The sequence below is a fragment of the Cricetulus griseus genome, chromosome 3 (genome assembly GCF_003668045.3).
Source record: "Cricetulus griseus strain 17A/GY chromosome 3, alternate assembly CriGri-PICRH-1.0, whole genome shotgun sequence".
In the NCBI taxonomy this organism is placed as follows: Eukaryota; Metazoa; Chordata; class Mammalia; order Rodentia; family Cricetidae; genus Cricetulus; species Cricetulus griseus.
In genome coordinates this window covers 116,615,762-116,631,863 of record NC_048596.1, presented here as the reverse complement: position 1 = coordinate 116,631,863, position 16,102 = coordinate 116,615,762, and the positions used below count along the sequence as shown (strand labels likewise).

Below are 16,102 nucleotides of genomic sequence, written 5' to 3'. Positions count from 1 at the left end.
TGCTTCCCTTCCTCCACCACGTGGGCCCTAAGGATCAAACTGAAGTCATCAGGCTTAGTGGGAAAGGCCTTTACCCACTGAGCCATCTCTCACTGTCCCTACATATACAAGTTGTTTGTTTTTGCAGTGCTGGGGACTAAATGGCTTTCTGCTGTTTTTATTTAAGTCAGGGTCTTGCCATGTCACCTTGGCTGGCCTGGAACTTGTCAAGTAGGTCAGGTTGGTCTTAAATTTGGGTTAATGTTCCTGCCTCTGAGTGCTGTGATTATAGGTGTCACCATGCCTGGCTTGAACTACATTTTTTTTTTAAATAGTAAAGCTGAGCTTTTAAGTGTTCATAGTCTTTTGTTTGTTTGTTTGTTTTTCAAGACAGGGCTTCTCTGTGTAGCTTTGGAGCCTATCCTAGCACATACTCTGTAGACCAGGCTGGCCTCGAACTCACAGAGATCTGCCTGCCTCTGCCTCCAGAGTGCTGGGACTAAAGGTGTGCGCCACCAACACCTGGCCTGTTCATAGTTTTAAAACCTTTATTTCTATATGTCAAGGTATAATATAAATATTTAGAGGCCCATATTATCAGTTTTATAGTTAAGGTCTCTATAATCTAAACTTAGTATCAACTTTTCAGATTTCTTCTAGTACTTTCTAGCCCTATCCTTTATTTATCTTGGTATCTAGTCACCTTCTAGCTTTACCCACTTTTTCATATTACATTTAAAATTTTTATTGTATGTGAGGCAAGAGTCTGGCTATGTTGCCCAGGCTGGCCTTAAACTCCTGATCCTCTGACCTAAACCTCAAGAGCAGCTAGAACCACTGAGGTGCATCACTGCGCCTGGCTTAATATCTGCCCTTTACACTTTTTTATGAATTCACTTATAGTGCTCGTGAAAACCCAGGGCCTTATGTGAGCTAAGCAAGCACTGCTGAACTAAATGTCTGAGCCCTACAACTGCTGTTTAAAGAAACAGCTACAAAAAATTGAAAGTTTGAGGCTGGGGAGATGGTTCAGTGGTTAAGAGCACTGGCTGTTCTTCCAGAGAATCAAGGTTCAGGTCCAGCACCCACTTGTTGGCTCACAACTGACTGTAACTCCTGTTCCTAGATATCAGACATCCTCTGTGGGCAACACACACACACACACACACACACACACACACACACACGGTACATGTACATTCATACACACATGCAGGCAAAACATACATAATAAAGTTTTGAAAAAGGAAAAAACTAAAAGAGAAATGAAAATTTATATTCTGTAGGAAGTTACTTTCCTATTTACATTCGCCCTCCCTTTTCCTTAGACACACAACATCACAATGATTATAGGATTTTACCCTTCTGCTAATCAAGATCATCATCTCCAGTTTTAGTGGAGTGAGTAGTTTCTTTTCCTGATTCTATGATAAAATAATGACAAAACAATTTAAAGTAGAAAATGTTTATTAGTGCTCACAATTCAAAGGGACAGTCTAATCCATCATTGCGGGGGAAGGGAAGACACAGGAGCTTGAAGTAGCTGTCATATTCCATCCACAGCCAGAAAGCAGGGAAAGCCAAAACAAACAAACAAACCAACCAACAAACAAAAACCTTGCCAATATTCAGCTGGCTTCCTCCATTTTATGCAGAATATGGTCCTCTGGCTAATTAAAATGGGTTTTTTCCACCTCAATGAACTCAAGCAGTCTAGGTAACACCCCAGGCATACCTTGGGGTAATCCCAGACTCTGTCCAGCTAACAAGTGACACTAACCAGCACACAGAGAAGTCACAGTCCCTTCAAGTGTTCATACCTGTAGGGCTACTTCCTTAAAAAGGACCAGTAAGTTAGTCTTAGGAGAACGTAAACAGAAGCATACTCTGCTAAAGCATATGTCCTATCTGAGCAAGGTGTCACATGCTCTCTCCTTTTTCTGCCAAGAGGCTTTACTTGAAAGTCACATACAGCTTCTACTTACTGCTTCTTTACCCTACATGTTAATACTTATGGGTATAAATTATTAACAAAAAGTGTTTTTATCTGCCTGGTATTGGCAGAATAAGTTACCCAACCTCATTCCATTTAGCCACATCAAGCTATTAGTAAGAAACTGTGACATGTGCACAATAACAACCACAGAATTGAATCACCCTTTCTAAGAAGTGACCAGAACAGTATGTTCCTCCCTGTTCAAGGTCAACTATGAAATGTTATTAAACTCAATGAAAACACTGGGCAGGCCACACAGCTGTCATTCCTGCAGTGGGCAGTCTAAGTATGTGGGGTAGGGAGAGGAAGAACAGGACCGCCAGTTGAAGAGTTACATGAGATTATCTCAAATTAAAAAAAAAAGAAAAGAAAAGAAAAGGAAAAGAGAATAAATTTTTAAGCTCTTTTCAGCTAGGCAAGGTGGAACATGTCTGTAACCTTAGCATTTGGAAGGCTAAAGCAGGAAGAATGTCAATTCCAGGCCAGCGGGATATCTAGTGAGACCCTATCTAAAAAATTACCTAAGGCTGAGCTCAACTGGTAGAGTAATTGCCTAGCATGCATAAAGCCTTGGGTTAGATCCACAGTTATACAGAAATTGGATATGACAACAATATCCACCTAGCACTGGGATGTGGAGGACCATAAGTTCAAATTCATCCCCAACTACAGGAATCTTCCTCCATTGCCCTTCCACCTTATTCTTTGAGGCAGTGTCTTTCAATCAAACAGAGAGCTGTGGACATGGCTACTCTTGCTAGCCAGCTGCTCAGGCAATCCCCTTGGGTTTCCACCTTCCAAGACTGGAATTACAAACCTACTGCTATATTTACCCAGCATTCAGCATTTCTGTGGTACTGGGAGTCCTAGATCTGGTCCTCTTGTTTGCCTAATGTGCACTTTAACCATTGAGCCATTTCATCACCACCCACCAAACAGAAAGCATTTAAAACTGGATGAAAATAAAAACACAACACAGTAAAATGTAGGATATACCTACAAGAAGTAATACACAGAGGGGATTTTTGTAACTGTAAAGGTTTATGTTGTTAAGAAGAAGTCATCCTTGTTTTCAGTACTTGGGAGGTTAAGACACCAGATATATGGCACCCAGTATTGTGGAGCTGGTGTAATGTTTAATATCCTCCAGTGAGTTACATGTACTGAAATAGCATTCTGTAGCTAGAATTCACTAGGCCAGTGACAATGAGATGTCTCAACATGAAAAGGCACTTGCTGCCAAACCTGATTACCTGAGTTCAATCCCACGGACCCACATGGTAGAAGGAGAGTACTGACCTCCATATGTGCACCATGATAAGAGAGGGGGGGACGGAGAGAGGGAGAGAGGGAGCAAGGGAGAGAGGGGGGGGGGAGACAGAGGTGCAGAGGCAGAGAGAGGGGGCGTAACATACATTTAACAATTTTAAATACTTATGATATGACATGACAGTGATTACTATGCTCAAAACTCTTGAGTATCTGCTGACTTAAAGGTTTTAATTTCCAAAAGAGACAGGTAGAATTCTCTTTAAAAACATAATGGTTCCACTCAAATGGGATATTAGAAAGCTTTGTACTATGGACTCCCCATGTCCCTGAATCAAAATGCAAGGAACTGAGTTGCTACTGATTGGTGACTGATCTTGACTACCAGGGAGAAATTCAAAGTCTATTACACATGAAGGAAAAAAGGAAGGAAGTATAACTGGAAAAGGGGGATCCTGAGAACTCTTAGGTTCCCATAAAAGTTAGTGAAAATATCCCAATTCCAGGAGGATTATATGATACTAACCTAGCCCTTTAGTAGTAAAGGTCTGAGTCACCCTATCAGGAAAGGAACTATGGCCAGTTTAGATTCTTGCCCAGAGCAGAAGAAAACAACTATGACCATGTGATCAACTATAGAGACAAAGGTCACATTCTATTAGAAACATAACTGCTTTCATCTTTATGTGACACCAATGATCAAAACAGGTGTGACCAGATGCTAAGGTGACAAAGGGCAGGCTACAGAAGCTTTGTACTCTGTTAATTTGGGTAAATCAACAGCTTCCCCCAGGTCCCCTTTGCTGTATGGTTCTGAGTTAAATCTGCCCAAAAAGGGCCATCTGCCATAGCTCTGGAAGGTGAAGGGAAGCTGTGATCGTGACCGAAGGTCATAGTGGTTACAGTGAGTGAGGACACTGTGAGGCACTGCCAGAATTCGGTTTGTCCTTGCTTTCTGCAGCTCTAGGTCTACTTCTGGCTAACAGATTACAAAAGCCTTCCATGGAAGGCTCTCCCCTGGAACCCCACTTCAGTAGCCACATACAGACTCAGGTCCATGGGAAGTGTGGACTTACCCACCTGTAAATACCAGAGGTTCAGAAGAGCTAGTCAGTGACAGTTTTCTCCTGAGAGGCTCATTATGTAGCCCGGGCTGGCCTTGAACATGGTAATCCTCCTGCTGCACAGTACTGAGATTACAGGTGTGGCCACTGAACCCAGAATGACATTTCTGATTCTCTAACTTCTTTTAAACTCTCGTGTAAGCAGCTTCTCCCACAACATGAAAGGTTATTCCTAAAATAAATCTTTCATTCTATGTTTGTTATTAATAATTTTCTCACCAACCACAATGTGCCAGCTAACATATGTGTGATGCTTAGCTTTAAGTGACAACTTGCCACACCTGAAATCATCTGAAAAGTGAGTCTCAACTGAAGGATTATCTAATCAAACTGCCATATGTGAGTGTCTATGGAGGATTGTCTTGATTGTTAGTTGACAGAAACCACTGTGGGCAGCACCACTCTATGGGCAGGAAATCCTGGGCTCTAGAAGAGAGAGGGGGCTGGCTCAGAGTCAGCAAGCAGGCAGCATGGTACATTTCATTCTCTCTGTTCTTGACTGTGGATGTGGTGTGACTGGCTGCTTAAGTTCTTGCCTGACTTCCCCCTGATGATGAACAGTAACCTGGAACTATAAGGGAAACATAGTCTTCTTCTCCTGCAATGCCTTTCAGTCAGGGTATTTTATCACAGCAAAGAAATGAAACCAGAGACTTTTCCAGGCAGTTGCTGTCCCTGTAAATACTTGTGTCTGGACTCTGTTCTTGAAGTCAGAAGACAACCCAACTAAGGAAGAGCACACTGCTCTTATTCCACATTCACAGCTGCTTATGGGAATGAATAGTGTTTTTAGGTCCGCAGAGAGAATGGCATAAAGAGACAAAATACTGAGTGAGGAACAGCAGCAAAAGAAGTTTTTAAGCATTAAAGTGCTACTCTAGATTGCCCAGTCTCAAATGACAGACTTTGATTTCTGGATGCTTAAGAATGCAACTAGGAGCTGATGGAAGCAGAAGCAGAGATCCACAGTTAAACACTGAGCCGAACTCCTAGGATCCAGTTGTAGAGAGGGAGGAGTGATGAGCAAAGGGGTTGAGACCATGCTGGGGAAACCTATAGAAAAAGCTGACCTAAGCAAGTGGAAACTCACGGACCCCAGTCTGACAGCTGGGGAACCAGCACAGGACCAAACCAGGCCCCCTAAATGTGAGTGTCAGTTGGAAAGCCTGGGCAGTCTATGGGGGCCTCTGGCAGTGAAATCGGTATTTATCCCTAGGTGCACAAATAGGCTTTGGGAACCCATTCCCTATGGAGGGATAGTCTCTCAGCCTAGATACACGGGGGAAGGCCTAGGCCCTGCCCCCCTAAAAAAGAATGCAACTAGGTGATGGTGGTGGTGGTGGTGCACACCTTTAGTCCCAGCACTTGGGAGGCAGAGGCAGGTGTATCTCTTTGAGTTCGAGGCTAGCCTGGTCTACACAGTGGGTTCCAGGACAGTCAGAGCAACACAGAGAAACCTTGTCTGAGAAAAAAAATCAAAAAACAAAAAACAGAAACCAAAACCAAAACAAAACAAGTTAGATAATCCTAAAAAGCACACAAAAAGATTTTATCAAATCTTAAGGACCTTACACTAGTCAGTCATGGTGGCACACACCTTTAACAGCATTGTTCAGGGGGCAGATCTCTGTGAGTTTAAGGCCAGCCAAGGCCAAGGAATGACATCCTGTCTTACGTAGAAATACAGAACAAAATTAAAACACAAAGAGCAGCCACAGCCAAGCAGTAGTGACACACGCCTTTATTCCCAGCACTCAGGAGATAGAGGCAGGCAGATGATCTCTGTGAGTTCGAGGCCAGCCTGGTCTACACAGTGAGTTCCAAGACAGCCAGGAATACACAGAGAAACCCTGTCTCAACACACCACACCACCCACCACCCCCCCCCGCCAAAAGTGTATCCTCCGTAGCAAATGGCAGTGAGAAAGAAGACCCAGGCAGGAGGATCAGGAGTTTGAGGCTGGCCTCAACTATACAGATACACAGAATCATGAAAACCTATCTTTAAAACAAAACAAAAAATTTCAAGGAATCCAGAAGACACCCATATAATGCTCACATACTCATTCAGAAAAAAACATTCACACACACATTACAAAATAAATTTCCTTTCTTTTTTTTTAAGATTTTTATTGTGTATACAGTATTCTGTCTGCATGTATGCCTCCAGGCCAGAAGAGGGTACCAGATCTCATTGTGGATGGTTGTGAGCCACCAACTGGGTGGTGGGAATTGAACTCAGGACCTCTGGAATAGCAGTCAGTGCTCTTAACTTCTGAGCCATCTCTCCAGCCCACAAAATAAATTTTCATGTGGTAGTGGTGCATGCCTTTAATCCCAGCCTTTAACCGGGGAGGCAGAGACAAGTGAATCTCTGTGAGTTCAAGGAACTACAGAGTGAGTTCCACGACAAGCTCCAAAGCTATAGAGAAACCCTGTATTGAAAAAAACAGAAGAAAAAATAAAAGAAAAACCAGAAGAAAAAAAAAGTCCAAAGAGAAAAGATGGACTAATGGGGAGTTAAACAACAGATGAGTCAGACTGAAGCTGTTCGGGCTCAGACATGGATCAAGTCACATCCTGGCCAACATCCCTAAGTCACTAAGAAATCTGAAACAAGGCCAAGCATGAGGGTTCATGTTTATATTCCAAGCACTTGGGAAATGGAGGCAGGAGAGTCACCAAGAATTCTCCAAGAATCACCAAGCCTGTTCTACATAGGGAGTTACAATCCAGCCTGGGCTATAGAGTGAGACCCTGTCTCAGAGAGATGTATAGAGAATTCTTAAATTTATAAAATTCTATAAAAACCCCATCAAATTTGTTGAATAATTAAAGTTCTCAGATGGTACTTTTTTAAATGAGATTTTGTCTTTAAAAGGAGTATGTGGTGGTGGTAATTCCAGAGATAGAAGGTAAGTCCCTATTGCTGAAGAAACCATGCACTATGGACACTGAACCCAGAGACACTGAGTGGAATCTGACCTGAAAGCCTCCTCCCCAAGGACTAATTTTCATGGTACCAGAAGGAACCATGCAACGTTCCAAAGGATAAAAGCAACCAACAGTTCTACCCAGTTACAATGCCTATAAACCACAACAATGATCACCATGATCAATAAGACTAAGGGTAGCCGGGCGTTGGTGGCGCACGCCTTTAATCCCAGCACTCAGTCGGATCTCTGTGAGTTCGAGGGCAGCCTGGTCTCCAAAGCGAGTGCCAGGATAGACTCCAAAAGCTACACAGAGAAACCCTGTCTCGAAGGAAAAAAAAAAAAGCCTAAGGGTATTAGTGACACACATGCCTTTTGGTAACCAACAGCTCTCTAACTGGACTTAGGACCCACTCAACAAGAGTGAAATCACAACCAGTACTGGAAACGTAGCCCAGAGCCTAATCTCTAATTACATTCTAAATATCTGTCCTTATACCCCTCACTTCTCTTTGTAACAGACAGGGACCATTAGAGAAAACTGCAACCTATCAAAATGCAGAGGTGTGGAGATCAATTTCAATGGATACATCTACAACACAACTTCTTCACCCAAGGCTTAGGGATCACTGTGAAAGGAGGAAAGACGGTATAAGCCAGAGGACCAGGGAGTATGTTATGAGATTGTGTCAGAAGCTACACCTATGAAGTCTCACCAGCCCAGTTACCTAAGCATGACCTGAATAATTCATATGTAATGTAAAAGGTGTAAAGCTTGAGGCTTCAACCCTAGACAACTAAGGAAAGCTGACCGTGGGAGAAACAATCTTCCCCAGCAAAAGAATATACCAATTGGTTATCCAATACCAAATGATCATCCTTGAAAACACACACATACAAGTTACATTATATAGACTGAGCAGCAGTTTGTATTTATGTATTTAGACACACACACACACACACACCACACATTTTTTTCTTTTGGTTTTTCGAGACAGGGTTTCTCTGTGTAGCCCTGGCTGTCTTGGAACTTGCTCTGTAGACCATGCTGTCCTTGAACTCAGAGATCCACCTGTCTCTGTCTCCCAAGTGCTGGGATTAAAAGTATGCACCACCATATCTGGCTACTTGTTACTTTTTTTTAAAATTGAAACTGAAATTAAAAAAATAAATTTGATATTTGCATAGGATTAGGAAAATAAAATCTTTATTAGCAAGGAGGGGTGGTGTCAGCATTCTTTAACTGTTAAGTGTCAGTGTGGAAACACTAGTAGTAGTCCCTGGTACATCACAAGTGCAATTTTATTTTGAGCTGCACTTTCTACCCAATACTGCATTTTTCCCATTTCTTCTCCCTCCCTCCCTCCCTCCCTCCCTCCCTCCCTCCCTCCCTCCCTCCCTCCCTCCCTCCTTCTTTTCTTGTGACAGGGTTTCTCTGTATAGCTGTGGCTGTCCTGGAACTAACTCTGTAAACCAGCCTGGCCTTGAACTCACAGAGATCCACCTAACACACACACTTGTTTGTAAGCAATTCAAGGAAATGGGACACGGATCTGAAAGAAGCAAAGAGGAGAATATGAGAGGGTTTGCAGGGAGGAAAAGGGAAGTTATAAAACATGTATATATTCTCAAAAGGTAAAAAGGGAGGAGGGTGGTCATATTGATAAACTAAGTTTAATACTGTTTTAACTTTGTGTTCTATGCTGCAGAAGTGTGAATCTGTATGGTGTATGCAGGTGTGCTGATGCATTCACCCATGTAGGCATGTGAGGAGGACAAACGTCAACACTGGGAGTCTTAATCAATTGCTCTCTGTCTTAATTTTTGAGACCATCTCTCACTGAACGTAGAGCTTGGCATTTCAGCTCAACTGTCTGGCCAGCACACCTGTGGGGTTCCACCTGTGTTAGCCCCCATCACTGAGGCTACAGGCACATGCTGCCACACCCCAGCTTTTACATGGGTGTTAGGGATCCAAACGTAGGTGCTCAAGCAGTTTACTACTGAGCCATCTCCCATGGCTCAAGCTTAATTTTTTTTTTTTTTTAATTGCAGCTTGGCCCTCAGAGTCCCTGGGGGGTGGGGGTGGGGGGTTGTCTCTGGATAGCTTACTGTATCCATCGGGGTTAGCTACAAGCTGTACAGGTAAAGGCTGGCACCAGCAACCTGGTTATGGAGCCAGTAAGACTATAGGTGTGCCACCCCACCACTCGCCTTGGCCAAGGCTGCCACTGACTCAACTAGGGTTGAGTCCCTGCCCAGCTTCCTTGCCTGTGTTCCAGAGTGCTCTCCTGGGGTCCAGGCCAGGGCTGGGACTTTGGCAGGAAATCACTTCCTTGCTTGGTTCAGCCCTCCTCCCACTCACCTCCTGGTGTCTCTGGGGTCTTTTCTTTCTTTCTTTCTTTCTTTCTTTCTTTCTTTCTTTCTTTCTTTTTTTTTTTCTCTTTTTCAAGCTTAATTTTTTAAAAACAATACATACATATCTTTTTTTTCCCAAAGCCGGGTTTCTCTGTGTATCCCTTTGTAGACCAGGCTGTCCTCGAGCTCAGATAATTGCCTGATATTTGTCTCCTGAGTCCTGGGACTAAAGGTATGTGCTTCTACCATGCCCAGCTTTTAAGTTTAATATATTTTAAAATGTTTAAATTTGGGTTTGGTCCTCAGCTGGTGGGAAGGTCAACAACATCAAAGTAACAACAATAAAATAACAAAAAATGTTTCAATTTGCAGTGTGTGATGGCTAATGCTTATAGCCATGGCATATGGGAGACTAACATAGGGAAACTGTGTTTGAGGCTAGCTTTATATGAAAAATGTAAACCAAGTGTGATGGCTTAACCTTGTGCTCCCAGCCCTTGGGAGGTCCTGACAGAGAACTAACATGAATTTGAGGCCAGCCTGGGCTACACAGTGAGTTGCAGAATAATCCAGTACTATGTCTCAAAACAAATAAAAAACAAAAACCAACAACAAAACCCACAGGGCCTAGGGAAATGACTCTGTGGGTAAAGAAAGGTCCTGATTCCTAAGTTGGGATTCCCAACAACCACATGAAAGCTAGACATGGCAGTGCTTGCCTGTGACTCGAATACTGGGGAGAGACAAATGGATCCTGGAGGCTCACTGACCTGCCTGTCTGTGGGACAACTCCACATGCAGTGAAAAGTGCTGTCTCAAAAAGTAAGATGCTTTCCTGCACAAGCCACCAGTGTAGCTACCACCTCTCCTCAAAAAGGCTTCTCTACAGCAGAGGCAGACGGTCACAGACAACCACAGCTGGACACAGAGCAGAGATCCACAGATGGTGGGGAGCCCAGCACCAACCGACGCATCTGCATCACAGCTCCTGTATCTATGCTCGGAGAACATCACATGAGAGGGGACCAAAAGACTCTAAAGAGCCAGAATCCCCGAAGTGTGCTGTGAAACACTCTCTAGAAATAGCTCTATAAACAAACGAACAGTGGACACGCTAAGGGAGAAGGGGAAAGTTTTGAGCAATCTCTCCTTTAGACAAAGAACTGAGGCACTAATGACTGCTGGGAGGAGAGAAACTGCCCTCTCAGGGATGAGCTCATTTACTGGTCGTCCAACGCAGAGTGGTCAGCCTTAAAACCATATAATCACCACCAACAAAAACACTCAGCAGGTTGGATTTATATTTATTTGTGCATATACACACATATTTACGTAACAATTAAAAGAAAGCTATTAACTTAAGTGGGGGAGATGTGAAGGGTTTGAAGAAAGGAAACTGGAAGGAAGGAAATGGAAGGGAATCTTATATCAGATAAAAAACCATATTAAAAACATAAAATAGATAGATATTAAAAATGGACCATAATTTGCCAGGCGGTGGTGGCACACACCTCTAATCCCAGCACTCAGCAGACAGAGGCAGGCAGATCTCTGTGAGTTAGAGGCCAGCCTGGTCTATAGAGTTCCAGGACAGCCAAGAGTACACAGGAAAATCCTGTCTCAAAAAAACAAAAAAGGGCCATAATTTTAAAAGCCTTTCTATCCAAGTGATTTCATATAGATGCATTATTGATCCACACAAGGTTTGAAATGGTAGCAGCTCAGATAATTACTCTTTGTTTCAAAAGTCTGGCAGATAGTTATTAAAATCTTAAAAGAAGGGAGAGGGACAGAGGCAGACACCCATATTAGCCCCATATGTGCATGCATAGGTGAGCAAACTTGCATGTGTACACACACACACACCAAAATAAATGAAAGAATGACCAAAAAAAAAAAAAAATTAGTTCCAGGGAATGTGTGTGAAAATTAGGTGAGATGTGTGATTAGCATGCCTGAGGCCCAGGAATCAATTTCTAACACAGAAAAAAAAGCACAGTTGCATTATATTAATAACATATAGCAATGTCCTAAATTTATCACATTCTATTTTATTAGCTTATTGTCACCTATGCTGTTGAATTGCTTTTTCTGTTTTGTCTACAAAGTAGAAATTATAGTTGTGTGTGACTGTCTTTTCTTAATTCCCCTTCTATAATGATGTATTAATGGCATGATATTAACATGTTTAGAAGGATTTATATCACAGAAATAGCTAAACTCTACAAATCTGGGCTTCATGGATTAAGAACAACCCTAGTTAAAAGGTGATCTTTGAGGGGAGAATGTGTGTGAAGAGATTGCTCAGTGATTATGGTGCTTGCCACCAAATCTGACAAGCTAAGTTTGATCTCCAGGACCCACAGGATGGAAGGAGAGAACCAATCCCCCAAAGTCATCCACTAACCCTGAATTCCTGACACTCCCTCACCACACCTCTACCTTCAAAGTGCTGGGATTACAAGTGTGTACCACCATGGGTTTCAGTTTTAGGGGTTTTGTTTGGTGTTGTTTTTTTTTTTTTCCCTCTCTCTTTGGGGGGACAAGGCTTTGCTTTTAATTACATGCTAGCCTTCAATTATGTTACCCAGGCTGGCTCAGCCTTCCAAATGCTGGGATTACAGATGTATGTTAACATGCTTCCTTCCAAGACAAGGCTGTCTTTCAAAACACCAGGAGCAAGCAACAGCATAGTTCAACTAGTAAAGGTGCTTGCAGCCAAGCCTGATAGCCTGAGTTCAATCCTGGGACCCACATGGCAGGAAGAACCGATTCTGGCAACTCAGTCTCTAACTCGTTGTGTAAAGGCATGCTCACACTCATATACATACAGGCACACACAAAATTAATATGATTTTTAAAAGGAGGGAGGGGCACTAGCCAGACAACTCAGCTTGTAAGCTCATGGACCAGCTAGCTACAAGAGAGACCCTGCTTCTATAAGGTGGGAGGAGAGAACCAACTCCCAAAAGTTGTCCTCTGATTGTCACCTGCACTCTGTAGCTTGTGTATGCCCATATTCACACACACATACATCACACACACACACACACACACACACACTAAATAATAATAAATAATAAGTAAGTAAAGGGGCTAGAGAAATAGCTCAGCAGTTGAGAGCACTTGCTGCTCTTGCAAAACACCTAGGTTTGGTTTCTAGCATCCACATGGCACCTCACAACTATAAACCTAGTTTCAAAGGATCCAATGCCTCATCTGGCACCAGGCACACACATGGTGTACATACATAGGTATAGGCAAATACTCATATACATAAAGCTAAATGAAATCTTTTTTAAAAGTAAAAATTTAAAAGCAAAGATACCAGATGTAGTTTACTGGTAGAGTACATGCTCAGAACCCGAAAAACAAAGCTGTGCAGTGGTGGTCCATGCCTAGCACTTGGAAGGCAGAAACAGGTGGATCTCTGAGTTTGAGGCCATCCTGGACCAAAGAGTGAGGTCCAGGACAGCCAGGACTACACAGAGAAACCCTGTCTCAAAAAAAAAAAAAAAAAAAAAAAAAAAAAAAAAAAAAAGAAGAAGAAGGAAAGAAAGAAAGAAAGAAAGAAAGAAAAAGAAAAGAATGAAGAAAGAGAAAAAGAACTGGAAGGTCCAGGTATCACACCCAACAAGCAACAAACACATAATTATTCTTTTGGGAATGGAATAAATAAGGAGGGTAGGAGTTGGGGTCATCCAGCCAGGTATAGTGTGTATGCTTTCAATCTCAGCACTTGGGAGGTAGAAGCAGATGGATCTCAGAATCCCAAGACAGCTTGGTCTACACAGTTAGACCCTATCTCATTTAAAAAACAAAACAAAACAACAACAACAACAAAAAACTTTCCAGATAGGACTATAGCTCAATGACAGATTGACTCCCTAGACAGAGAGACAGGGCATTTGCCTAATTCACAAAAAGCCTCAGGCATGATTCTCACCACTACATTTGAAGAAAAAAAAAGTTGTTTGGCCTGACATGGTAGTGCAGCACTCAAAATTCAAAGGCAGAATTCCAAGTTTAAGGCCTGCCTAGGCTACAGAGTGAGTTCCAGTCAGCAGGGGCTACACATGGAGACTTTATTACAAATAGACAAATAGGTAGAAAGTCATTCTAACTAGCAAGGCCATATATGGTGACATATATCTGTAAATCTACCTCTCATGACACTGAGGCAGGACTGTCTGAGCTACATAGCAAGACTCTGTCTCAAAATAAATAAAATAATAAAAATAGGGTCTTTCAGGACTGGAGGTGCAGCTCTGTGGAAGTCTGTGATGAGCATGTGCAAAGCCCTAGGGTCCATCCCCAGCACTAAAACAGGAGTTCATTCAAAATACAGCTAAGTGACAACTGCTACTTGAAGCTGTTCCGGTGACCTGACTGGGATGTCTCACAATTTTGTAGGTATGTCTAAGAAGACATGCCCCTACTTTTCTATGTGGTAATTATAAACAGAGCAAAACAAATGCCCCACTCCAAAACAACAAATCTTTAAGTCATATTGTTGGTGGCGCACACCTTTAGTCCCAGAATTTCGGAGGCAGAGGCAGGCGGATCTCTAGAGACCAGCATGGTCTACAAGAGCTGGTTCCAGGGCAGCCTCCAAAGCCACAGAGAAACCCTGTCTCGAAAAACAAAACAAACAAAAAGCTAAAAAGAGAGGCTGGAGGAAAAGTTGCTAGCAAAAGTAATCACCAGACACAGCTGGTTCAGAAGACAAAAAGGTGAAAACTTTTATAATAATGAAATGATCGTGTTCTCAGTGCCTTTTAGCACATGAGCTAGAAGACCAAGAGAGAGTAAGGTTTGAGGAGACCTAAATTTCAAGATTTCTGTGCCACTGTCATCTGTCATCAAAGATTCGGAGGGCTGTCACCTTTCTGCTAAGGAAACTGGCACACAAGTAGTATAATTGCTTCAACTCCGCGCTCAAAGCGACCCAAGTTCAAGTGTATGAAGTCTACTGAGGTCCACCTGGACTCGAAGGGTGACTATGAAATGAGAGCAACAAGACGCTTTTGTGGGACCTGCAATGGCCCTCTCCAGAGCCCCACCAGAAACGGTTAAGTCTGCCGCCTTACAGTATCCAAAACAATAAGGAACCCCCAACTCCCATTTACAGTTTCCACTCACTCCCCTGCCTTCTTGGGAGGAAGGGATGGCGAAGGCTCGCCTTCCCTCTCGGTCCCTTGAATCTGGTGCTATGAGGGGGGGCAAAGAGTCCTTGGCTACAGGCTGCGAAGAAAGGAATGATCCATACAGGCGACCGACCCACGCAGGCCCTCAACCCGGCCCAGAGGTCCGCAAGGCCCCCTCAACGGCAAAGGAACCAGAGGAACCTGGGCAGACAGAGAGGCCAACCTCACCTGCCTCTTGTTCATCCGCCGCACATCATCTAGAAAATCTAGAGACAGCATGGTGAGATGGAGAACGCGACAACGAGCAGCCAAGAAGGAGCAATAGAATCACCAGGAGGAACCGCTGCCACACGGGCCGGGCTCACAGTGGACAGGACCCCTGACGCCTGCCTGCACTTCCGCTTCCGGGGCGGGAGCAATCGAGGCCCCGCCCCTCCGCTGCAAAGAGAGGACAAAGAATGACTCGCGAGCCTCCTAAAAACAGCCTGGGGCCTAGCCTTGCCACAGGAGGACCTTCCGAGCTGACCTTTGCCGGCCGAGAACCCGCCAAAGCCCGCTTTCCGTGCTCAGCCCGTGGCTGCTCGTGAAGGCGGTGACCCTGTGTTAGATAGGCGCGCAGCCTGCGGAAGGCGGGCCCTTCCGTACGCCTGGCCTATCGGAAGCCGAGTTTGCACCAGGGCAAGGCCGGCAGTCTTTCTGCGTACTGCCGGGTCCTGGGTGTGGCCCGGGACGTGTTGCCTAGCTGTTTGTTCTCAGGTTGAGCATGCTGCGGTACGCTACCGGAAGCTGTGCGGCTTTTAGAGGATTGTATACACACACACACACACACACACACACACACACACACACACACACACACACACACACACACACACACACACACACACACACACACACACACACACACACACACACACACACACACACACACACACACACACACACACACACACACACACACACACACACACACACACACACACACACACACACACACACACACACACACACACACACACACTGTGCGGCTTTGTTAAAGCATAGTACACACAGACACTAGGCTGTTCGACTTCTAATTGATCACACAATAACGAAATGTCATGAGGGCACTGGTGGTGCAGGTGGCCAGGAAGAACCTCCTCAATCTGGAAGCTTCCCAGCAGTAATTTGCTTTGTCTCCTGACACCTGGATGTGAACCATTTATCTGAACCGCTTATTTTCACAGGGGTAGGGATAAGGAGTGGCATTATTGCCATGAAGTTTCTTTTGGTGGATGATAGTTATACAGCTCTGTGG

General features: G+C 43.8%; 1 protein-coding gene across 3 annotated transcripts in view; it reads right to left on the bottom strand.

Moving 5' to 3' along the window:
• Sec11a (SEC11 homolog A, signal peptidase complex subunit) overlaps positions 1–15,445 on the bottom strand; it is a 38,678-nt gene extending 23,233 nt beyond the window's left edge. The window contains exons 1-2 of one of the 3 annotated variants that reach the window (XM_035442423.1): positions 15,332–15,445; positions 15,034–15,243 (exon numbers count right to left, since the gene is read on the bottom strand). In XM_035442423.1, coding sequence (XP_035298314.1) covers positions 15,034–15,084 — 51 coding nt within the window. In that variant the 5' untranslated portion in view covers positions 15,085–15,243; positions 15,332–15,445. The remainder of the gene's footprint in view (positions 1–15,033; positions 15,244–15,331) is intronic. The other 2 variants (XM_035442424.1, XM_027408274.2) reach the window with 2 other exon arrangements.
• Positions 15,446–16,102: the final 657 nt, after the last annotated feature.